The sequence below is a fragment of the Lynx canadensis genome, chromosome E1, assembly GCF_007474595.2.
Source record: "Lynx canadensis isolate LIC74 chromosome E1, mLynCan4.pri.v2, whole genome shotgun sequence".
In the NCBI taxonomy this organism is placed as follows: domain Eukaryota; kingdom Metazoa; phylum Chordata; class Mammalia; order Carnivora; family Felidae; genus Lynx; species Lynx canadensis.
In genome coordinates, this window is record NC_044316.2 from 17,363,941 (window position 1) to 17,388,313 (window position 24,373).

Consider the following 24,373-nt stretch of genomic DNA (forward strand, 5'->3'; position numbering starts at 1 on the left):
GGGGGGGGGGGGGGCCTCTCCCACCACTGGTGGGTCCCTCCCCTCCTTTCTGTAACCGTTTGCTCCTGCTCTGCCAAGCCGTGTGCCCCTCGCTCTGGGCTGACTGGGAGGGTAATTAGGAGAAGCCACCACCACCCCCCTGAGCCATTAGCACTCAGTGCCGCTTAATTAAGGTAATTAATGTAAAATCATCACCTAATGAGAGGTGGCACCGGCTGTGGCTCACCGGGTGGAAGGCGCCAGCTGCAGGTGTGGGAAAGGGGATGGGAAGGGGCAGATGCCAGGCTGGGTGCCCTCCTGCAGGCCCGAGCTGGCTGCGCTTGCCCCCCGAGCCTACCGTCCCCACTGAAGCCCGCTGGGCCAGGCTAGGCCCAGTCCTGGTACTCTCCACAATGGAGCAAGACGCCGGCTTTGCCTGCCCCCGGCCACGCCACGGCCCCGGGCACAAGCCCCACCCTAGACGCCCACCCCGCCGCCATATAAGCCCTGTGTCTGTTGTCTGGTGCCGCCACATTTTTTTTTTTTTTTTTGCATCAGAATGCAAAAGCTGTTACCAGGCAACCTTGAGATGAAGCCCTGCCACAGCCCTGGATCGCTGTGTGGAAATGTGGCAGGCAGGTACTGGCTGCCTCACCACCTCTACCTCACCACCATGGGGCAGAGTCCTTGGGGACCCTGTAGGCCCCGGTGGGCTGACTTAGAGTCTGAGGCCACGGCAGGAAGGGCCAGGAAGGAAGGGGCAGAATCAGCCAGGGCTGAAGCGAGAGTTAAGGTCCATCTCCTTCCAGGGCGAGTTCTGGCAACCTCTACCCCTGTCTGGGCCTCCTTGCCACACCACGCAGGTGGCTTTGCAACCTGAAGAATTACGGATACTGCAGACCAGTACCCATGGAGAGTGGGAAACACTGAGGCTAGCAAGGACAGGGAATTGCCCAAGTCACTCAGTTAATCAGTAACTAATGTGGTTTGGCGAATGAATCCGTTCTCCAAATGTAAACTGAGCAATTACCGTGTGCCAGACCCTGTGCTGGTGTTAGACACAGTTCCTGGGGGAGACAGAAGTCCTAAACAGAATGCTCGGCGCCGTCGGGATGGAGTGGGAAGCGCAGGGGACTGTGGGAATGCCAGGATGGGGCACGCTTCACCGGCCTGGAGGGCCGGAGAAGGATTTCTGGAGGCAATGAGACCTGCTCGGGAGCCTGACAGATGAGAGGTCAGCAGACAAGCCTGGGCTGAGAAGCAGCGGGTATGTCAGACTGGCCGTTTGAAGGTTGCCAGGCAGTTTGGGACAGGTGACTTTATTGCACAGGAACAGAAGGTGAGCTTAGGGGCTTCTGGGTTGCACTCCTGCCAGGTGCTAGGCCTGAAATCAGGGCTCTTCTGCCCAGGGCAGTAGGGGATGAAATGGGTGAGGCAGCCGGAAGGCCTAGAGGGTGCCTGTGGCTCCTTGAGACTGGGGAAAGGCTTGTGGCTTCTCTCCATTGTGGGTAAGTCCCTGCCTGCCCCTCCATGAATTCACAGGGATGGCTCAGGGTAGGTAGAAGGGATGGAATCCAGGCAGGAGGGATGAGAGAAACCATGAGAGGAGAAGAGCATGTTAAGGACCCACAAGTCACATCCCTGACACCATGCTGAGCCCCTGCCATGTGACCACAACCCTGGCTAAAGTCCGGGGCCCCAGACAAGACCCTTTGCATGAGGAACAGCCTCACGGGTTCCAGAATCCCTAACTCCCCAGCTCTTCATGTCTTGGACCACAGCCCCGCATCACCCTGCCTCCCTCCCTTCGGGGTGCTGCAGGTATTGGTGAGGCTGGACGTCTGAGCCGCCCACAGGAAGGAGACAGGCCAGGCCCTCCGTAATCAGAGGAGGTTTTCCTGTGTCAGCTGGGGTCAGGCACTGGGCTAGGCTCTTTCTTGTGAGATCCAGAGAAGCCCCTTCAGGATGGCCCATGGGGGTCCCATCCCTTCTCCAGGCAGCCGGTCTCCCCCGAGGGCTCCAGGCCTTTCTGGGCCTGGCGTGTGCCTCTCATTGCACTTGGCATTCCAAGAGCCTTCCCACTGCCAGCCTCCATCTTGGCTTGGCTGTTCTCTGTACCATCTGGAGCCTGGGCACAGCTGCTCATAGTCCCTACCCTCGTGCCCCAGGTGGCTGCACTGGAACACAGCTCTCCCGTGCCAGGTCAGCTGCCAGTATGATAGCCGGAACACTGGGACCAGGCCTGATGTGGACACCAGTAGGGTAGCCAGTCAACCTCTGGCCCAGGAGGTTTCTGGGCAACCTCCTCTTTTCTGGCTCCTGGAAGGCTAATCTGAGGGGGGTTTCAGGGGCACAGGCAGGTCTAGCCCCACGGATTTAGGCCATTCTCCCCATCCCCAAGGCAGACTCAAGCTCATAAGAGCTTGTGAACAGGCATCAGTTCTGACAAGAGCACAGAGGCTGTCATGAGGGACCAGTCCTGCCTCTGCAGCCCATCTCTTGGTACCTGAGCAGAGCCCCTGGCCTTTTCTGGACTGGTTTCCCTCTCTGTAAAAGGAGATGAACCAAATGATGCAGAAGGGCCCTCCCAGCCAGTCCCTCTGAGCACGTCTCCTTTTTTGGGTTCAGGAATTTCCCTCATAAGCCAGACTGGACAGTAGCCCCTCCAGCTCTTGACCCTGCTTCCTGCTTCCTCGCAGCTGTAGAACCTGAGCCAGAGAGAGGGTGGCTCCCAGGTCCAGTGCCTCCTAGGCAGAGCCTGGCAGGCCTGAGGCTAAGGGTCTTTTGGTGACAGCTGTCACCATGGCAAGAGCCATGGTCTTACCAAGGTAGGGCCCAGATCTCCCCAGGAAAGGGGAAGAGGACTGCTAAGCTGTGCTTGTTCTGTGCTAAGCCCCTTACAGGTAGGATCTAACTTAATCCTTACAGCCCTATCAGGTTGGTACAGCCATCCCATTTCACACACGAAACTGGGGGTTCAAAAAGGTCACGTGACCTGCCCAAGGACCTTTCAAGTGGTCAGTGATGGAGCCAGGGTTTGATTCCAGGACTTAAGAGCACCTGTTCTTCCCCCGGCCCAGGCGATTGGGCAGGTGTGGTGAATCTAAAAAGGGAGTTCAGCTGGGGACTGTTGGTGGTGGGCTCTACCCAATCCCTTTTCTCAACTCAGCCCTGCCTGCTCCTGTAAGACACCCACCTGGAATTCCTCCAGTTTGGGAGCAGGGCCTGGGGCGCTGTGCATGAAGACAAAGCACTGGACCAGGAATCGGAGGTCCTGGCCTGGAGTCCTGGCTTTGCTTTGGATTTACTGGGTGACCCAAAGAGGAAGTCTCAACATCTCTGATTACAAGATTCCCTTATCTATAGAGTGGAGGTAAACGCAATCTGCTCTGCCTCCCTTGTTGAGATTTTGTGAGATCTGAGAGGATAATGGATGTGAAAAAGCTTTGAAAATGGTAAAGGGTCTCATGGGAAAAATTGTGATTATCATAATATTGTTTGGAGTGGAGAGGCACAGGGATGGGTGGAGCACGAGAGTGTGAGGGAGCACGAGGGTGTGGGGGGGCACGTGGGCGTGGGGAGCACATAGGTGTGGGGAGCACGAGGGTGTGGGGGGGCACATGGGTGTGGGGAGCACGTGGGTGTGGGGGAGCACGTGGGTGTGAGGACACACGTGTGCCACGCCAAGTGTTCGAGGAGGCTGTGTGCATCAACTTGGGTCTATGTCAGAGTATATGCATGGGTGTTGGTGACCAGGAGGGTTTAGTGGAGCAGGGCCTGTGGCCAACTTCTGGGGGCTGAGGGCTCAGGTGCCAGGGGTGGGGCTCACACGCCAGAGTCATCCTTGAGCTCACCTGCCTGTGCAGGGTTTTACTTGGGGGATGGTGGCACCATCCCATCCATGAATCATACCATCAGGGCATGTTCTGGAGACCCGACTTGGCGGCTTCCATGGGACAGACAGGCCAGTCAAGGCTGATGGTCTGGGGTTGGCAGAGCACAACCTAAATCCTCCCCACCTCCCATTCAGGAAAGAGTCAGCCTCCTCAAAGTGGCTATATTTCCTCCCTTGAACTGACCCCATGGTCTGCTGGAAGCCGGGCAGTGCCAGACAGGGTCCTGGGGGAACTGTCCTCGCCTCCCTCAGCTCTATTTTCCCCCTGCCTGGCCCCCAGCTCCCACTCTTGTCACCGGCTAGGGGTGTGGGAAGACAGCCCTTGTGAGCAGAGCTGACATTTCAATCTGTCTCCCAAGCTCTTCAGATGCCTGCAAATTGCATCAAGACTTCATCACCCTCCTTGTCCAACACTCAGCCCTGTCTGGCCCCTGTCAGGCCTGGCCTTCAAACAAGTGACAAATTACATTGCAGTCACTGCAGCAGGCCTGCAAGTGGGTGCTGGGAACCCAAGGGACCAGTGCTGCCCAGACAGCCTCTCGCGGAGAACAGGTTGCCTTCTGGATGTGAGCCCTGGGCAACCCAGGCCCACTCCCTTCTGTGATCTCATGGCAACCCTCACTGCCAAGCTGGGCTGAAAGCCAGGCTGGCTGGAGGGAGCTATGCCTTCTCTTGATCAGAGGGGACCAGGGCCCTCAGTTCCCAGTTTTCCCAGTTTTACCCCGGGCTTCGGGGGTGGGGTCGAAGGATGGCTATTGAGAACATGAATCTCAACATCTTGGAAAAAGCCAGATCTGGCCAAGACCCACCCCACACTAAACCCGGTGGGCCTGGGGTCTGGGAATACAGATGTATGGACATCTGGATGTCTGGATAGCTTTCTGCAGGTAACACCGCCATGAGGTGGGGAGGGAAGGAATTGCCTTTGCCTCCAGCAAAGCAAGATTCTGCTACTTAACGCTTTTTGTGACCTTTTGCTGAGTTCCTTAGCCTCTCTGAGCCTATGTTTACTTACGGGGGATCTTACCACCTACCTTATGGAAGTGTGGTGAGAACGAAATCCTATCTATAAACAGAACGAGGCTGGACACATTGTAGGTGCTCCATAAACGGTCATTGTTATTGTGGGGCTGCCTCCGCTGGTGGCAAAACAGTGGGGTCAGGAGCTGGAAGCTGTAGGTCAAGGGACGTTTACGGGAACTAGGAAAAAGGCTACGTTCTTTTCCCTGCAGCGATGTCCTCCCTTCCTCCTCCTCCCCAGGACCTCTCAGACCCACCTGCTCCACGCTCTCCCTGAGCCTGCAATCCCTCCGTTCCCCCCTAGAGGATTCCTGCTGCATGCATTCAGTGCCACTTAAGTCAGAATTATATGCTGCCTGGCGTCTCTCGATAATTACAGATTCCACGTGTGTGAGTCTTGTTTGCCCAACTCTAGAATCACAGAATCTCCAAGTTTGAAGGGACCTCATCCAGCCTCTGCCTGCAGCAGCAATTCCCTGAGGAATGTCCCCGGCAGATGGTCAGGCAGCCTCCACCCGAACGTGCCCTGTAAGAGAGCGCCCCGCGGAGAGGCAACACTGCCGGCCCAGCACCTCGCCTTGAGCCTTCTTTTTGGCCGCAAAGACCCACTAGGTCTTTTCTCCCAGACAGAGGAGTCCCCGGGGCACATCTGTCCTCAGCACCCACAGTCTGAGGGGCCCAGAGCGTGACTGTCTCCTTGGATCCGGCTGGGCTTGGCATCCATCATCCTCTGTGCTTCTCAGCTCACAGGGATCTGGCGAGGAATGTACCTCCCCTTGTCCACACAGTCACTCTCTCCACACAGATTTATTGCAACTGGCCGTTGAAGAGGGCATTGTGACCCCAAACGCCACCCTGGGCTCTAATGGAGAGGTACAGAGAGGTGGGGAGGCCCTGAGGCAAAGGAACGGACTGGCCTGGATTGGGAGGCAGAGGGTGGTGCTCCCGAGATCTGAAAGAATGACCAGCTTCAGCAGGAGGGCAAGAAGAGAGGGCATTCCCTGCGCAGGGTCCTGCGTATACAAATGTCCAGAGGGGCGGGGGGAGGTGTAGCCTCTGCTCGCAGTGCCGGTAAGTGAGGCTGGCAAAGCCACTGGGGCCAACTGTGAGCTGGGAAGTTTGGACCTTGTCCTCTGGGCAGTCTGAGGTCGCGAACAGGGTAGGAGAGAGACATAATCTGATCTGAGCCAGCCAGGACCCAGAGATGAGCTGGGGATGGGAGGGGGCAAGGCCATTCTCCAGGTGAGAAAAAATGTGCAGGAGGTGATCAGAGCTAAGGGATAAAGAGAAAGGGCCAACTGGGACATATGGGAAGGAACAGATCTCTGGGCTCCTTGTACCAGGCCACACTGCCACTTCCCCTCTGGGCAGTCTATTGCTGTCCAATCCTTGTTTGACTGAATGAAGGCATGGAGCCCAGAAGGATGATCCAGGGATTGAGGGCCTGAGGATTGGGGTGGTGGCAGAGAGGCCTGGGACAATCAGAGGGAAGACTGGAAAAAGAGGCCCAGAGGAGCACCTGGGTGACTCAGTCGGTTGGGCGTCCGACTCTCGACCTCGCAATTCGTGAGTTCGAGCCCCGCATCGGGCTCCACGGATAGCGCAGAGCCTGCTCGGGATCCTTTCTCTCCCCTCTCTCCGCCCCTCCCCGACCCCCTCTAACAAAATAAATAAACATTTTTTAAAAAGAGAGAGAGGCCCAGAGAAGAGACACCGATGGCCGAGAAGTGCAGGCGCACAGCGTAAGGCCTGGCTGCACAGACCACAGGGGCCAAGTTGGGCAGGGCCCCGAGGGCCACGGCAAGGCATCAGGACTAGATAGTGGGGGTTTGGCGGGCTCCACGGAGCGCCACCAGAGGATTTCAGCAAGGAAGCGCTACGACGGGCCACAGGTTGGAGCTATTAGCTGGCTGCAGTGCAGAAAGTATTGATGCAGAGGGAGGAGTGGGTGAAGCCCTGCAGGCAGAGAGGCGGCCGCAGTGATCCCAGTGAGTAATAGTTGTGAGGAGCTGGGAAGTGGCAGGGGGATGAAGAGTAATAAGAAAATTGGGGTCCAACAGACAGGATTGAATGACTGATCGGATGCAGAGTATAAGGGAGGAGGCCAGATGCCAGTTTCTAACTTGGGCATGCACATGGACGGTGAGGGAAGCTGCTGGCTGGGTGTGGGGTGGCTCAGTGTGGGGCAGGCTGGATATGGGGTCCAGCAGGGGGTGTCCCGGGGAAGCTGGGCACATGGATCTGATGCTTAAGACCTCACATGGCTGGCCGGGCCCTTGGACACCTATCTAGTTCAACATACCTACTCCACCCCACTTTATAGAAGGGAAAACTGAGCCCAGAGAAGTGAAGGGATAGGAAGCAGCAGGTGTCCTGGTGTCATTGAAAACCTTTGGAGATGGGGCGCCTGGGTGGCACAGTCTGTTAAGTTTCTGACTCTTGATTTCGACTCAGGTCATGATCCCAGGATCGTGGGATGGAGCCCCGCATCAGGCTCTGCACTGAGCATGGAACTTGCTTGGGATTCTCTCTCTTTCTCTCTCTCTCTCTCTCTTTCTCTCTCTGCCCCTCTCCCCCACTCACACATGTTCTCTCTCTCTCAAATTAAAAAAAAGAAAAGAGGGGTGCCTGGGTGGCTCAGTCGGTTAAGCATCTGACTTCGGCTCAGGTCATGATCTCACGGTTTGTGAGTTCGAGCCCCGCGTTGGGCTCTGTGCTGACAGCTCAGAGCCTGGAGCCTGCTTCGGATTCTGTGTCTCCCTCTCTCTCTGCCCCTCCCCCGCTCACACTCTGTCTCTCTCACACACAAATAAATAAACATTAAAAAAATATATAAAAAAAAAAAAGGAAAGGAAAAGAAAAAGAAAAGCTTTGGAGACAGAAAGGCATGCTTACAAATTCCAGTTCTGCTAATAATATTTATGTGACCTTGGGATATGAACTTCAGATCCAGGCTCACAGGGTTACTGGGAAGTGAAATGAACTTCTCCTGCACTCAAGAGCCTAGTTCAGGGCCTGAGGGCTCAAGTAGCCAAGCGGCCCTGAGGATTGGCCATGCCTGGGGCCTCTGGGAGCCTGTGGGCAGCAGGGCTCAGTCAGCAGGAAGAAGCCTGACTGCTCTGCTTTGCTGTGTCTATCCCACCACAGGTCCAGAACATCAGCCTCCGAGAGGGGGAGGTGGTGACTGTGGAGGGCCTGGGGGGGCCTGACCCGCTGCCCCTGGCCAACCAGTCTTTCTTGCTGAGGGGCCAGGTCATCCGTAGCCCCACCCACCAAGCAGCACTGAGGTTCCAGAGCCTCCCACCACCTGCTGGACCTGGCACCTTCCATTTCCACTACCAAGGTAGGCCTGGGCAGCGGAGGGAGGAACCAGCCCAGAGTGGGTGCCCTCCTCGGGATCTCTGGTGCTATTATAGTGGGTATAGGGGGTGGAGGGGAGACGGGGGACAGGCACAGATGCCCAGTGAAGCTCTGTACGACTAAAGGTGATTGTTTAGTTGTACAGAGACACATCAGACACCTCCAGAACCTTCCTTCCTCCACCTACTACCCTGTAAAGAACTGGTTGTGAAGGGGGCCCGACACAGAACCTCAGGGGTGCCCCTTGCCATCTATTCATTCATTCATTCGTTCATTCAGTAAACTTTTCCTAGGCATCTGCTCTTTGCCAGGCCTGTGCTGGACACTGACAATATCAAGATGAACTCTCCAAGTCCTTGCCCTCAAGGAATTCAGAATCTCTAGGGGAGGCAGACCCTTAAACAAGCAGTAGCAATAAAAGCCATCTCCCCCAAATTCAAGGGGGCCAAGGTCAAAGGGGCTTGATAATGACCAACGGGAGGTCCTTTGCTACCAACCTGGCCTTCCTGAACTGCCTCATTCACCCTAGACCTGTCTCAGGCCCCAGTCAGCTCAGAACACCTCTGGAAATAAGGGAGTGGCAAGATATAACGGGAAAATCACAGACTCAGGAGATGGGAAGATCTGTGTCTAAATCTCCTTCCCATCAGTTGACCTTGGACAGGCCATCTGACCACTGTGACCTTCTTTTCCTCCGCTGTACAATGTGACCAATATACCTACTCCATAAAGTCATGATGAGGATTATACAAAAGGGTTCATGTGAAGTGCCTAGCACTTAGGATGTTCCATGAACTTAGTATGCTCCATGAAGGAACCGAAACAAGTATTAACGAGCTGGCAGGATGGGAAAGGGAGGAAAAGGGGCTTGCCTCTGCCCCTCTTCCATCAGCATCTCTCCTGGCCCCCTTTCCCCAGGCAAAGTCTTCTTGACCCCTTGTACTGCTGTAACAGGGTAACCGGTTCAGACTGGGAGTGCTAATGGGGAAATAATTGGTGTGAACAATTACGGCATTGCCCTGCATTATCAATAGGGGCCCACTTCTGCAGCTCCGCAGGGTCCACAGCCCAGGGAGGAGGACAGGCGCTGGAGACACAGATGCTGGAACCACCTAAGAAGCACTTGCCCCTCTCTAGCCTCTCCACCCAAACTGGGAGAGCAGTCTGGTGTGGCAGCATGGAGCCTGGCGGTGGGCATGGGCTGCCCAGGGTCTTGGCAGAGGCAAGGGGCCAGCTGAGGCAAGGGCCAGCCTTCCTAATGGCTCATCAATCCTCCCTAGCAGTGGGCATAATTTCACACCACGGTAACCTTCTCTCTTGCCGCAAATTCCTTCGCACAAAACCCTGGACCTTCTCTCTGTTGGGCCAGACAAAGGTGGCTGGAAGGCAGGGAGCTGGAGGCCTGGCAAGGGGTGCAGACCCCAAGGAGGGGCTAGGAAAGCTGGCCCAGCCCTGCCTCCTGCTCGGCTCCCAGAAGCCCTCCCTCCTCGGCCCAGTTTTTGTCAATGATCAGCTCTTTCCTTAATGAGTGTAATTCCCCTAATTATAGGCTGTAATTAGCCCTGATCCCAGAGATGGGAACAGGAGGAGCATGTGCTCACACGCGTGTCTCCCTGGGCTGGAGAAAGAGGGTGCCAGAAGAGGGGGCGAGGGGACTAGTACCCACATCACTGCCGGAGCTGTCCAAGATAATGTTGGAGATCACAAGCATGGGCCCCCACAAGGGCTTCATCTGCAGAATCCAAGTTCCACCTCCCCTCCCACAGCCTCAGGCAGGGTGAGGAAGCAGAGGGCCCTGCCAGGCATGCCCCTCCTCCCTCCTGAGCATTCCTGGCACCGGACTTGGCCCCAGAAACAGACGCCAGGGAGAAAATAGCTCAACAGATTGCAGTCATCCAGGCTCCCTGGGAACGGTAGTCATGGCAACAGGAGGAAGCTCCTCCCGGGAAGTGGCCTCTCTGGAGTCTGGGGGCTTCCTCATCTGCCCCCCGCCTCCTGCTCTCACCTCATCCCAGCCCAATTTCCTAATCTGTGAAATGGGGGACCTCCCTTCCCAGAGTTGTGATAGGAACTCCCAAGAAAGATTTAAGTACATCTGACTCGTGGCCTAGACCTCCCTGGGTGTCACCCCTCTCTTCTGCGCTCTGGGTGGGGTGCCCCACCCTCTTTTCCCCATCCCTCCCCAGGTCTGTCCCCAGATCATTGTAAGCGGCCACCACGGTAACCAACCACCCAGGGCAGGCTTGTCTGTTGCTCACAGGTTTCTCTGACTCCTGAGCCCAGGTTTCTACTTCACCTGGGGAAGCAGGTGGGAGAGGGGACATGGAAGGCTCTAGAGGGAGGAGCTTCACGTGCCCACCCTACCACTCACTGGCTGCATGATGAGGGCAAGTCCCTCAGTCTCTCTGAACCTTAGTGTTCCCTACCTGAAAATGAGTTACTAACCCATAGCTTGCCTTCCTGCCTCCCAAACGTGTTGTAGACATCAAGCAAGAAGAACATGAAGGCATTTTAGAAACTGGAAGGTGCCTGCGGATGTGAGGTGCTTGTATCAATCAAGATTATAAACAATAACAGCAGGCTGGTACATTTGGTGTTTGTTCTGTGCCCGGCATTGCACACAGGTCCTCTCAGTTAACTTCTCACGTAACACTGGATGCAATACTCTAAATGGGTGGGTAAACAAGGAAACTGAGGCATGGAGAAGTTAGGCAGCTTGCCCAAGGTGGCAGAGCAAGTAGGGGAGCCTATATTCAAACCCAGGCAGTCTGACCCCAGAACCACCCCCTAAGTGCCGCCCTGTCCTGCCTTGCCAATCACAAGTAACCACTCGTTGGCCATGAGACATGGAAGAATGTGGATCATCCTCTCTCTTTTCACAAGCCCAGTAACTACAACCAGGAGAGGTGAAAATCACAAAACTCATTTCTGGATTCTGTTCTGCCCAGAGGCAACCCCCCTTTTTCTATTCACACAAATCACACAGAGGCCAGCAGAGTTCCTGCCTGGACCTCTCTTCCCATCCACCTAGTGCCACCAGTAAGGGTGGGCCCCTCCACCCAAGATCCTCAGTCTAGACAATCCCCATCCCTCTCACGACCCCCAAGAGTTTTCAGACTCTGTAGCCCAAGGCTTCATTCAGTCTGTCTCCTTGACCCCTCTGGCCTTCTTTCTCACCTCTCCGACCCAAGCGCTGACCTCCATTTTTAGCTATCACCCCAGCTTGGCTCCAGGTTAGGCCTTCCAGGTTGTTTTATAGGATTTGCTGCCACCGTCCGGTCACACTTGGTATGACAATTCCAAAAGTTCCCAAGTTTCCCAAGGCAACTTGTCCTTCCCCCAACTTCCAAGAAGGCGTTCCCTGCCTCCCCACCCTCGCCCCATCCTGTTTTTAAAAGAAGTCCACAGCCCTTGCCAATGAATACTGGAAAAGCTTTTTACTGTCTGACTTCAATCGTTCTGGCTGTAATTCCTATTCGTCCCCTATAGGAAAAATAATATCAGTACATCAGGATAGACTTGTTATTTCAAGTGCTTTCATATCTATAAGTCATTCAATAAACACTTCTTTTTTTATTTTTTTTAATGTTTATTTTTAAGAGAGAGAGAGAGTGCTAGCAGGGGAGGGGCAGAGAGAGAGAGAGAGAGAGAGAGAGAGAGAGAGAGAAGCAGGCTCCAGGCTCCAAGTCACTCAACCCAGAGCCTGATGCAGAGCTCGAACTCACAAACTGTGAGATCATGACCTGAGCCAAAGTTGGACGCCCAACCGACTGAGCCACTCAGGCGCCCCTTTCAATAACCGTTTCATAAAGATGTGCTATCAGCTACATTCCAGGGATACCAAACTGAATAAAATACTATCCCCTTCATTCTCTTAATAACCCCATAGGTAGGCTGGCATTTTGAATCTCATTTAACAAATGAGGTGGGACACAGAAAGGCTAAATAATCTGCCAAAAGTGTCAGAAAGCTTGGACCAGAACCCAAACCTTCTAACTTCCAGCTCTGTGCTTGTTCCGCTAACCAGCCTAGGCTGCTGGACATTTCACTGGCACCTTCTGGGGAGGGGATCAGAGTCTTTTCTGGAATTCCTGGTGCTTCCTCTGGCCCAAGTGACGCCTCCAGGCAGGCTGTGGCAGGACCCTTTTGCCCTAGCTATGACTCAGCCCCACAACACACACACACACACACACACTGTCACTCATTTTCTCTCTGCAGCCTATCTCCTGAACTGCCACTTTCCCCGGCGTCCTGCTTATGGAGCTGTGACTGTCACCAGCCTCCACCCGGGAGGCAGCGCCCGCTTCCGCTGTGCCACTGGCTACCAGCTGAAGGGTGCCAGAATCCTTACTTGTCTCAATGCCACCCAGCCCTTCTGGGATGCCCAAGAGCCTGTCTGCATTGGTAAGTGGCTCCAGGAGACCCAGTGCTCAACAGGGAAGTAAGTTGCGGGGGGAGGGTGGGGCGTTCGAGATCATCCCTGCTCTCTGCTCCTGCCTGGAACCTTCATTCGGTCTCCATAAGAAAGCCAGAAAATGGCCACACACCTCAGTAGCATTTATCCAACCACCCTCCTTGAGCACTTCTGACATAGAGGCACCACCAGTACAGAGCTAAATTAAACAGGTACCGTGCCCTCAAAGAGCCCACAATTCCAGGAAGTGGGAGAAGAAGGAAGCGCACGGATCACCAATTTCCAGAGCAGGAAGTAAAAAGCAGCAGTGAAGAACAGCAAACAGACCTGGGCAGGGAGGAAGCAATCATTCCTAGTTGGGTATTTAGGAGGCTTCCTGGGGCAAGTGACATTGAAGGTTTAACATTTCAATGGAGGGAACAGCGCAGGCTTTGACAACAGAGGCAACAAGTTGAGGGAGTGTTTAGGGACTCAGAAAATAGCCAGGGAGGAGCTCAGAACTATTCCTCAGGAGAGCCAGCCAGATGGTGTCTGGAGGCCAGGAGGCCGGCCAGGCAAGAGGGTCTGAAATTAGTGACTTTGGTAATGGAGAGCAGGGAAGAGGTTCCAGAGACACAGATGAGGGAAGAGGGGCGAGCGGAAGGAGACTTCCTCCCAGGTTCCAGTCCTGGATGATCAGGAAGTCTGAGGTTGCTGTCATTGGAGAGGGGCTTGTTGGCAGAAGGAAGATGAAGTGTTCAGTCTGCAGTGTGAAAGTCAGCTTGGACGTCTTTTTTTAATTTTTTTTTTTAATTTATTTATTTTTGAGAAAGAGAGAGACAGAGCATGAGCAGGGGAGGGGCAGAGAGAGTGAGAGACAAGAATCCGAAGCAGGCTCCAGGCTCCGAGCTGTCAGCACAGAGTCACATATGGGGATCGAACTCACAAACTGCGAGACCATGACCTGAGCTGAAGTCGGACGCTCAACCGACTGAGCCACCCAGATGCCCCTTTTCTTTTCTTTTCTCTTGTTCTTCTTGCTCTTTTTTTAATCGCTTGGGCTCTTGAGCCTTCTCTCATTTTATAAGCTCTTCCTGGGTGCTAGGCACAAGCAGAGGCGAATAAGCCAGATGTGGTCTCTGCCCTCAAGGAGCTCTCTGGCAAGTAGGAATTCTGGCACACAGCAGGTTCTGCGCAAACAGGGCTGTGACGGGGTGAATTCAGGGCATGGGAAGGATCCAAGGGAGGGAGAGCTGCTCCAAAATGAGGAAGGAGGAAAAGAAAGCTTCCCAGGCAGAAAGCATGGAGGGACTACAAGAATGTGAGCCCAGGGAAGTGGGTTGGATTCTTGAGACAGCACATGCAAAGGTGTGGAGGCAGAAAGCAGCACGGTGGAGTGAGGAAGTGCTGAGGCGTGCCTAAAGAAGGGGATACATGGGATGGGGCTGAAGCTCGAGTCAAGAAAGAGCTGGGTTGGTAAAGGTTTGAATGCCACCTTGGGCTTGCATCACCTGGGGGTCACAGGGAGCCACAGACAAATTTAAGTGAAGGGTGGGGCATGATCAGATTTGCAGGGCAGTTCTGTTCTGAGACCAAACAGAAAGGTGGGTCTGCCCTTTCTGCAGAGAAGCAGAAAATCAACGCAGCCCTCTCTCCAGCTTTTTTTTTTTAAGGTTTTATTTATTTATTTTGAGAGAGAGAGAGGGGAGGGGAGGGGCAAAGAGAAAGGGGTGACAGAGAATCCCAAGCAGGCTCCGTGTGCCCGATGAGGGGCTCAAACCCACAAACTGGGAGATCATGACCGGAGCCAAAATCAAGCGTTGGTCGTTTAACCAGCTGAGCCACCCAGATGCTCCCCCCAGCTACCCCACCCAGGAGCTTTATTAAAAAAGATTCTGCTCTCTTGAACATCTGGAGACAAAGGCGCTGTGTCTTCGCCACGGCAGCCTAGTCTCTGAGAGCAGACAGGGGCCAGAGCTGTGTGTCTAAGAGAGGAAAGTGCTGCCTGGAACCAGCCTCACTCTGCTTGCCTTTGAAACCCCTTCTCTGGCCCCACTCAACTGCCAGGAGCTCATGGCCAAGTAACCCAGAAGTCCTCAGTGATGGGGCCGGGAGAGCTACTCAGCCTCCCCTTGGAAAGAGGACAGTCCCAGGCCAGAGGAGTCAGCCCAGGAACAACGGGGGTAGTGATGCTATTTCAGAAAGTATGTGAGGCCAGGTCCTGGCTAGCAATGTCTGCTGAGGGCACAAGATTAGGAGGCGGATTGCGCGTCCACCAGATGTCTGTCAGCCCAGATTCTAGTCCTGCCCTCTTTTTTATATTCATTCACTCATTTTATTCAACAAACACTGAATACCAACTCTGTGCCTGCCCTGAAAAGACGTGGCCCTTGCCCCAGGGGGTCCTAGTTAAGGGACATATCCAAACAATAACTGGAGCCCTGGGTAAGGGACTTTAATAAAGTCTGCCTGGGGGGAGTTGGGGAAGGCCTCCCAGAGGAGTCAGCAGAGAGAGGAAGTGACTCACCCAGGACCCCTTGGCTAGGCCATGACAGATCTACCACAGTCAAAGGGATTGCACATGAATCGTCCCAGAGGTGTGAAAGGTTAGGAGGAAAATGTCCCAGAGGTGTGAAACGTTAGGAGGTAGGGAGTCCGGGCTGCCTGGGGCTGCAGGGTCACAGGGGCCAAGGACTGACCTTCAGGACCATGAAAGCAAATACCCCTGCTGCCCCATGCAGAGGACGCAAGAGCTGGGGTGGGCAGGCACGCTTGGCAGGCCGTCCAGAATCCAGTGGGTCTAGGATCCGGGATCCAGCCCACAGCCCTGGCCGTGTCTCGCAGCTGCCTGCGGTGGAGTGACCCGCAACGCCACCACCGGCCGCATCGTCTCCCCGGGCTTCCCGGGCAACTACAGCAACAATCTCACCTGCCACTGGCTGCTCGAGGCTCCCGAAGGCCAGCGGCTGCACTTACACTTTGAGAAGGTTTCCCTGGCGGAGGATGACGACAGGTGAGGGGAGGTCCTGGCCCGGTGTGGGACAGGAGTGCGCGGCCTGCTAATGCCCCGCTGGCAGGACGGGGACCCCACCCGGGACAACGGGACCAGCCGTGCAGCCGCTCTTCTCCTGGCCCAGGCTCATCATCCGTAATGGGGACAATGTGGAGGCCCCTCCAGTGTATGATTCCTACGAGGTGGAGTACCTGCCCATCGAAGGCCTGCTCAGCTCCGGCCGACACTTCTTCGTGGAGCTCAGTACTGACAGCAGCGGGGCAGCCGCAGGCATGGCCCTGCGCTATGAGGGTGAGCCTGCTGGGGCCTCTCAGGGGTGGAGGGCTTGAACCCAGGGCCTCTTCTCTCACACCCTCCCCCCACCACCTCCATTCCACCATCCCTCCTTCCAACTTAGCCCTTGCTCAGCTAGCACTTAGCCCCACCCCCCATCCCTCCCGTCCAGTTTGGGATTCCTACCCCATTTTTGTGGGAGACCCTTGCCTGGACCCGGGCCCTCCACAGTCCAAGAGAATGAATCCTCTCAAGTCTGAGGAGCAAAAAAGGCCCCAACCCTTAGAGACAGAAAACTAGAGACATTCTAGAACCACTCATGCATGCATGCCTTCGTTAATTAATCCAAAAAAGAAACATTTATTGAGTGCCCTGTGTATATGAAGCACAAAACTAGGTGCTGGGAATGCAATGGCGATCAAGACGGCCTCCCGAACATGACAGGGTAGGGTGCTCTGGGCATCCCGCCCCTGCTGCAAGCCTAGGACACGCATTTGTGGTCAAGAACATAAAGGCCTTGGGGCGGGAGGCAGAAGAACATCTGCCCCATGTCTGCCCCGGTTGCGACTGAGCTGGGCTGGGCCTGGTTTGTAGCTTTCCAGCAGGGCCACTGCTATGAGCCCTTTGTCAAATACGGCAACTTCAGCAGCAGCGCCCCCTCCTACCCCGTGGGCACCACTGTGGAGTTCAGCTGTGACCCTGGCTACACCCTGGAGCAGGGCTCCATCATCATTGAGTGCATTGACCCCCACGACCCCCAGTGGAATGAGACAGAGCCAGCCTGCCGAGGTCAGTAGGTACCTGTGGATGGGTCTGCCGGGGAAAGGGAGCAGGGTGGGGACGGGAGAGCCAGCTGCAGAACCTGGGGTCATAGGGCCCCTGTGACATGTGTGATTCAAGCTTCCCCTCGAGGAGGAGGTGGGGGCTCCCAGCGGTAGGTATTCCCGCGGGCAGGAGGCAGCCCCAGGACATAGCGCTGGGGGTGGGAGGCGGGACACCGAGGGGACGCACCTCCGGGGCCTCCCCTGCCTTCCAGCTGTGTGCAGTGGGGAGATCACAGACTCAGCTGGTGTGGTGCTCTCCCCCAACTGGCCGGAGCCTTACAGCCGTGGGCAGGACTGCATTTGGGGCGTGCACGTGGAAGAGGACAAGCGCATCATGCTGGATGTCCGAGTGTGAGTGCTCACTGGGCTAGGCCAAGCCAGCTCCTAAGCCCTGGGGCCATTTCTTGCCCAGCCCAGCCCGGGGTCCCGGGCCCATCCTCCCTGACGGTCCTCCTCCACAGGCTGCGCATAGGCCCTGGTGACGTGCTTACCTTCTACGATGGGGACGACCTGACAGCCCGGGTCCTGGGCCAGTACTCAGGGCCCCGTGGCCACTTCAAGCTCTTTACCTCCATGGCCGACGTCACCATACAGTTCCAGTCAGACCCTGGGGCCTCGGTGCTGGGTTACCAGCAGGGCTTTGTCATCCACTTCTTTGGTGAGCTTGCCCCTGCCCTGCCCTGCTGCCTGGGGGAAGAGATCGTGGCAAGCCAGAGAGGCCAGTGCCATGAGCCTGAGAGCTCTTATCTGACAAGGGAAAGCTGGAAACTTTCCCAGGTGTCACCTGAAGGAAGCCAGTCTTATTCTCAGTCTTCCCCGAGGGCACAGTGAGAGGGGGCCTTCTGTTGCAGCAAGAGAGATTTGGGTAGGCAGCAGGAAGACCTTCATACCAAAAAAAGGAAACTGAGGAAAAGTGTTGGTTTCTGCCTTTCTGACAAGCTTTAACAGCAGTGACAATTTCCCACCCTACCCGGCCCCTCTCTCAGGACTGAGGAACTGGCAGATGTCCTTTAGAAAGCAGAGCCAAAGCCTGCCTACATGATAACCCAGGAACTGAAGAGAGAGAATGATGTCAGGGGCAGGCAAGGAGGGGCCCCCGGGCAGGAAGGAATGCATTGCTGAGGCTGCCTGGGCCAGGCTAGGCCCAGGACAAACTGGCAGGCGCTGGAGTGGCCGCACGGTGAGGAAGGCGGGCACAGACAATTTAGTGCCCGCTAAGGGCCCGCACCTTGCTGCCCCTGTGCCCCCAGAGGTGCCCCGCAATGACACCTGTCCGGAGCTGCCTGAGATCCCCAATGGTTGGAAGAGCCCGTCTCAGCCTGAGCTGGTACACGGCACAGTGGTCACTTACCAGTGCTACCCCGGCTACCAGGTGGTAGGATCCAGTGTCCTCATGTGCCAGTGGGACCTAACCTGGAGCGAGGACCTGCCCTCCTGCCAGAGAGGTGAGTGCACCTGTTCCCTGCGTTCCCTTCCTCAATGGAAGCTACAAGCCCCTCTCCTCCACTCTGAACCAGACTTCGGCTGGTATCGGCTGGTACCCTTGAGCTTCCTCCGCCTCTCATAGCCTCGGTTTCCTCACCTGTGAAATGGGGGAATGAATACCTTTTCAAAGGGTTCTCCACCAAGTACTTCAAATATTTCCTTCCCGGGAGACTGCTAGTGTCTGTTGATTCTAGTGGATGGGAAGAGGAAAAATAAGGGATACACCAGCGAAATGATAGGGACAGACGAACAGGCGGCGGGGCCACGTGTCATGAACATACTGGCCGACCTGGAATAAAGCCAGGGTGGGCCGGCTTTTGTGGAGTTCTACCTGGGCTGCTCTCCCCCACCACCCCCTACCCATAGTGACTTCTTGCCACGACCCCGGGGACGTGGAGCACAGCCGACGCCTCATATCTAGCCCCAAATTTCCTGTGGGGGCCACCGTGCAGTACATCTGTGACCAGGGCTTTGTGCTGACGGGTAGTGCCATCCTCACCTGCCACGACCGGCAAGCCAGCAGCCCCAAGTGGAGCGACCGGGCCCCTAAATGCCTCCGTAAGTGTCAAACGGGTAGGAGGGGAAGCCTCCGGTAGGAGATGAAAGAAGCCACCTCTGGAGGCCAGGGGCCTGGCATCCTCACTGGGCTCTGCCTGCTTTGCAGTGGAACAGCTCAAGCCATGCCATGGCCTCAGCGCCCCTGAGAACGGTGCCCACAGTCCTGAGAAGCGGCTACACCCAGCAGGGGCTACTGTCCACTTCTCTTGTGCCCCTGGCTACGTGCTGAAGGGTCAGGCCAGCATCAAGTGTGTGCCCGGGCATCCTTCACATTGGAGTGACCCTCCACCCATCTGTAGCGCTGGTGAGTGTTCACAACTCCTGCCTGTTCCACAGGGCTGCTCTGGCAAAGATGCCAAATGCTGAGAACCAGAACTCCCCTGGCCCCACCCCCTTCACGTTACCCTTGGTCTCCCCAGCCTCTGCCAGATCCTTCTGACCTGGTGACACCAAGACAAATGCTGGGGTGGGCTCTCCTTGGACAAATCCTTCCCATGATCAGCCTCTTCCCTGCCTTAGTGGTTTGGCCCATTGGTCTCACCTCTGCCCTTGGCGCCCCCCTCTTGTTCCAGCCTCTCTGGATGGGTTCTACAGCGGCCGCAGCCTGGATGGTGAGCCCCCCGCTGAGGGCCTGGGAAATAGTCTCCCTGCCCTGGCTCTCACAGCTCCCAGGCCATGGGTTGCCCAAGCAGGGAGGGAGGAGAAAGAGAGAGGTCTGGGACCAGCAGAGCAAAAGTTCTTTCCCTGCCCCTAGCTAGCTAGAGGGAGCTGGTGGCTGGATTCTCCTGGGCAGAGGTGAGGGCAGATATGGGCTCTGGGTGACAGGGACTTCTGCCCCAATCCCGACCTCTGTGTTTTCAGTTGCCAAGACACCTGCTGCCTCCGGCACCCTGGATGCCGCCCACATTGCAGCTGCCATCTTCTTGCCATTGGTGGTGATGGCGCTCTTGGTGGGAGGTGTGTACCTCTACTTCTCTAGGTGAGTCCGGTTTCCCTTCCTGCCCTACATACCTGACTCACTCCTGCCCAGCACTTCTGACTCACAGGATTTTCTGTCCCACAGGCTCCAGGGGAAAAGCCCCCTGCGGCTGCCCCAAACACGACCCCGCCCCTATGACCGCATTACTGTGGAGTCAGCATTTGACAATCCAACTTACGAAATTGGAGTAAGTATCTATGCCATTCATTGCACCCTATCCAGGACCTCATCTATGCTCCCTTGGGCAGGTACCCCTGAGGGTCCCTCCAAACCCTCTCACTCTTTCCCTTTTCCTGGGGAAGGTGGATTATGGGCTGGCAAACCTTATACAAGTTTCCAACTCCAAGCAGTCTCTTTACTTTGCAGGAGACGAAAGAATATGAAGTCTCCATCTAGTTGGGGCAGCCTGGAGGAGTCAGCTCAGCCCAGCATCACAGCCCAGCAGCAGAGTTTCCAGCCTCCTGCTGTCCCTACACCTCCTGTACATACCATCTGGGAAGAGACGCCACCAATCCCTCAAGAAGCTGTGCCCTTCCCCACCTGTAATGCCCTCCAGGGCCCATTTTCTTGGTACCACTGCCCACATAGGGCCCTTCCTTGGGTTCAAGTCAGGGGGCATCTGCCTCTGGGCGGAGCACAGCTGGAGCACATGCATCAGGAACCAGCATTCTCCTGACTCTCCTTCATGCCCTGGACCTCTAGCCTGGAATCCACGAGCCGAGGAAGAGCACTTCTCTCCAGGTGACCACCATCCAGCTCGGCATGTGGCACCTTGCAGCGGGGTTAACTTGATGGTGGTGGAAACTGCACCAGGGTGCTCCTCACAGGGCCATCACTAGTGGCCAAAGCTGCTGTCAACAGTGACCTCTGGGTAGTCCTGGCATGCTGACATCAGCCCCTCGGGCGGGGAGGTCTCTAGTCCTTCTCTAAGGCCCCAGGAATGGACAGTTCTGCTTCCTGGAGGCAATAATTCTAAGGGATCCTAAGGGGCTTAGGGACCCTACCCGAAGCTCAGGTTGGGCTTCCCTAGGCACTCATGCTCCACACCAAAGCAGGCCACCCCACTGCTGCCCTGGCAGCCCTACACCCTGAGGAGAGGGAGATCTTCCCCTGAGGTCAGTCTGGCTTTACAAACATCTTCTTTCCCACTAGTCCCTCCTCTAACCCCAGCCACTTGCCAGTCTCCCCTCCTGGCCACTGTGTTTTGGGATAAGGGGAGTGGGCAGGCATATTCTGGAGAGGAGCAGAGGTACAAGGGCCCAGGAGTTTGGCATGGAACATAGGGTCAGAGACCCAGGGAAAGACCCAGGAGTTGGCTACAGGCCACTTTGAACATGTAATGTATTATATGGGGTCTGGGCTCCAGAGAACAATCTTCTATTTCTGTTGTTTCCTTATTAAAATGGTGTTTTTTGGAAAAAAAAAAAAAAAGCAGTGGCCAGGTAGATGGTACTTTCTTGGAGGGAAGGGAGTTGGGAAACAAATGAGATGTGGACATCAAGACCAGAAGGCATGCTGGACCCACCAACTGATCACTCCCAGATTTTATCAAACAAATTACATGCAGTGCTCCAGGGGCTACTGTTCCAACAAGGTCAGTGCAACAGATGGCAGGTGAAATAAGAGGCCCCAGTAGGTGGCCCACAGGGGTTTGGAAGCCCAGGAATCCAACCGCTCATCTACCCCCAGTGCTTCCTTTCTTCCTCTTTGCTAGGTCCAGAACTACAGTCTGGCATACTCCCAAGCTGCCCCTCAGTGCCACTGTATTGTTGGCAAGGCCCAGGAAGCCTGATGCCTCTCTCCTTCCCCTTCTTTCCCAACTAGCAATGTTTAGAAAATTGGAACCGGATTCAGAGACTGAACCCCTGAACATGAGGCCCTAGTCTGTCCTGGCCTCAGGGAACATCCAGACTATCAAGAGGAGGGGCAATGCAACTTAAGGTGGGGACTTGGCTCCTGTTTTAGCAAAAGCCCTATCCGTGGGCTCCAGAAAGAAGTTGGCTGGAGAGAATCTGCTTAAGTTGGCCATGTTTGGTCACTTGTAGCACCGGTACCCCTTCCCTATGGCTTCCCTATGGCTCCCAGCACCTCCTGAGATGAAAGTGTTAGTCCAGCCCTGGCTCCCAGCATGCATACCCACGCTTAGAGGTGTCCTCTGCATGGCTGCTCCCCAGAGTAAGAGAAAGAGGCAGGCAACAGAGTTATGGACACTTCAGAAGCCAGAAGACAAAATCCACGAAGGAAATAATGGCAGCAACCAGCACCTTCTACTTCCACAGTCTTCCAACAGAGAGGTCTTGATCACTTATGGCTGCCCACCTCCCAGCTCTACCACAGGCCTCCTCGAAGGCTGGAGAAACTCCAGCTGGTGTAGAAGTGCAGTGCCTATATTAGCCACAAGAGGTCACTTCGGAAGACATCTGTATCCCACCTGCTTGCTAGCTCTCCTCAATTCCCCTGGAACAGCCAGGGCTGGAGCTCTCCAAGGTGGCACCAACTTCCAACCTCTGGGCTGACCTCACCCTCCAAGGTCTAACAGGAAGGTGTGTAGAATGATTAGTTCCCCTGGCACTTGTCAACAGAGCCAAGTATTACTTTCCTCTCTAGCCCACCACCTGTTCCTGTTCTCCACTGCAAATGACGATGTTGATCAAAGCAAAGACTTATTCATTTGCCATATGCCAATGGACTTCTCTGCCCCATAATGCCTTCAGGCTGACACAGCAGCACAGCTGGGTCCTGAGCAGTAAGAAGGAATCAGTGGAGAGGGCACATGTGGTTCCAACTTCTGAGGGCCTGTGACATGAAACAAAGCCCCAGCAGAGATGAAGTCTGGCCATTTTCATACATCTAGCTCAGCGCTATTCTCTCTGAAGTCCACCTCTCTGGGCCATAGCCACTAAGATTTCTTGTTTGCTGAGGCTGGGAGAGGGCAGAGAGCGGCCAGTCTACATGACATCTACACACACACACACACACACACACACACACACACACACACATGAAAGATAAGGCCTATGACCTTATCATTCTTCCCAGGCACCAAAAGGATCATCAGAAAAGTCAGACAAACAGAACCCTAAGACCACACACAGACATCCCTACTATCTAACTCAACCTCCTTAGTATCCCAAAAGAAGCAGCAGCAAGAACTCCATACAGACAATTCGCATGGTGTAGGGGAGAGTGTCCTGGCCTGAGAATCAAATCTGTTTCATTCATACATAAGTCTGCCATAAATTCACTATGCGAACTAGGAAAAACACTGCTCCTCTCTATGCATCTGGAAATGAGATTAACACAGATGGTCTTTAATCCCTTTCTAGTTTTATCCTTCTTCAAACGTTAAGTACCCCCTTAATATCAGAGGTGAGCCGGACCCAATTACCTGGCAACAATGCCAACTAAACGCCTAGTGGCAGGCACAGTGATGCCATTCCCTTCGCCACCTCTTCCCCTACCGTCAGGCAAGAGATAACTGGCCATCTCTGAAGACAACACCAATGGGAGAGAAAGGTGCCGTGGGGGGTGGGGAGGGAAGCCCAGAATTCGAGGTGAGGCCTTCAAACTACAAATCCCAATACACAACACTGCAGCTCTCAAAAGCATCCCCTCCCAGCAGGCAAATCACTCTTCCCCGAGGCCATCCCACCATACACTGCACAGCATGCACACAGAACTACGGCTCCCACAATCCACCAGATCCATCGCGATTCTTGCGCCCAGGTTGCAATGCGCTCGCGCCCGCCCTTTGGCCCTCTTGCGCATTGCAAACTGGGAGTTGAAGTCTTCTATAGGCAGGTAGCTGGGCGTTGTCAGCGTTACTAACTCTTCGCTGTTGGCCTCCTCTGGAGTCGTTCCCAGGGACAGTGATCAAGAGAGGATAGTAACGAGCAGGCGGAACCCTCCATGGTGTCATCACTACGCAAGGCAGAGATTCTCAGGCTAAAATTTAGTGTCGGGAGCGAGAGGGAAGTGTGAACAGTAGCCATCCAACCCCACACCAAAAGAATAGTTTTCCGTCGCGGTGGCTTTTCTTTTCTCTTTACCAATATGGCGCCTAGTCCAGCCACACCTGACGCTGGGAACCAAACGATCCTGTACAATAACCCTAGGAGCACAGCTGTCACCGACAGCCTACCAGCTCCAGCCAACACCACACCTTACTCCTTCCTGTTCATGCCTGAGGACTCCAAGGACATGGTAGCCTATATCCCATTACCAAAATGGCGAAAGTAGAAGCATTCTTGTTAGGGCCTGCAGGTGACAATACGCTTGCGCGGAAGGCGGCTGTGTTGTGGGGAGGGAGGGGAGCATTCTCAACACGCCTGCGCAGGAACAGAGTATTCTTGGTTCTATACACAAACACCAATGGATGAAGAGCCCCCATGTTCCTGCGGCTGCGCTGTGACCCTTAGAGGCTCTCCCAGGCGCCTGCGCGAGACCTCAGGTCCCGCCCTCCTCTTCTCAGTACGCTGGCGCAAGGCAGAAAGGCGGGGCTTCGGCGCTCCAGACGAATGCCAGCGCGGCTGCGCGCTGGGGGGTACCCCCTCACTGCGGCTGCGCGGGAGCCCGGCCGCCGGCTGTCACTGCG

At 55.3% G+C, this 24,373-nt stretch overlaps 1 protein-coding gene across 4 annotated transcripts in view; it reads left to right on the top strand.

Moving 5' to 3' along the window:
* Nucleotides 1–20,259, top strand: part of SEZ6 (seizure related 6 homolog) — a 44,835-nt gene extending 24,576 nt beyond the window's left edge. Inside the window, exons 4-17 of one of the 4 annotated variants that reach the window (XM_030295401.1) lie at nt 8,042–8,237; nt 12,473–12,658; nt 15,492–15,660; nt 15,785–15,951; nt 16,528–16,722; nt 16,970–17,108; nt 17,219–17,415; nt 18,008–18,202; nt 18,609–18,800; nt 18,907–19,104; nt 19,373–19,411; nt 19,662–19,779; nt 19,864–19,966; nt 20,130–20,259. In XM_030295401.1, coding sequence (XP_030151261.1) covers nt 8,042–8,237; nt 12,473–12,658; nt 15,492–15,660; nt 15,785–15,951; nt 16,528–16,722; nt 16,970–17,108; nt 17,219–17,415; nt 18,008–18,202; nt 18,609–18,800; nt 18,907–19,104; nt 19,373–19,411; nt 19,662–19,779; nt 19,864–19,966; nt 20,130–20,162 — 2,127 coding nt within the window. In that variant the 3' untranslated portion in view covers nt 20,163–20,259. The remainder of the gene's footprint in view (nt 1–8,041; nt 8,238–12,472; nt 12,659–15,491; nt 15,661–15,784; nt 15,952–16,527; nt 16,723–16,969; nt 17,109–17,218; nt 17,416–18,007; nt 18,203–18,608; nt 18,801–18,906; nt 19,105–19,372; nt 19,412–19,661; nt 19,780–19,863; nt 19,967–20,129) is intronic. The other 3 variants (XM_030295402.1, XM_030295403.1, XM_030295404.1) reach the window with 3 other exon arrangements.
* The last annotated feature ends 4,114 nt before the right edge of the window (nt 20,260–24,373 follow it).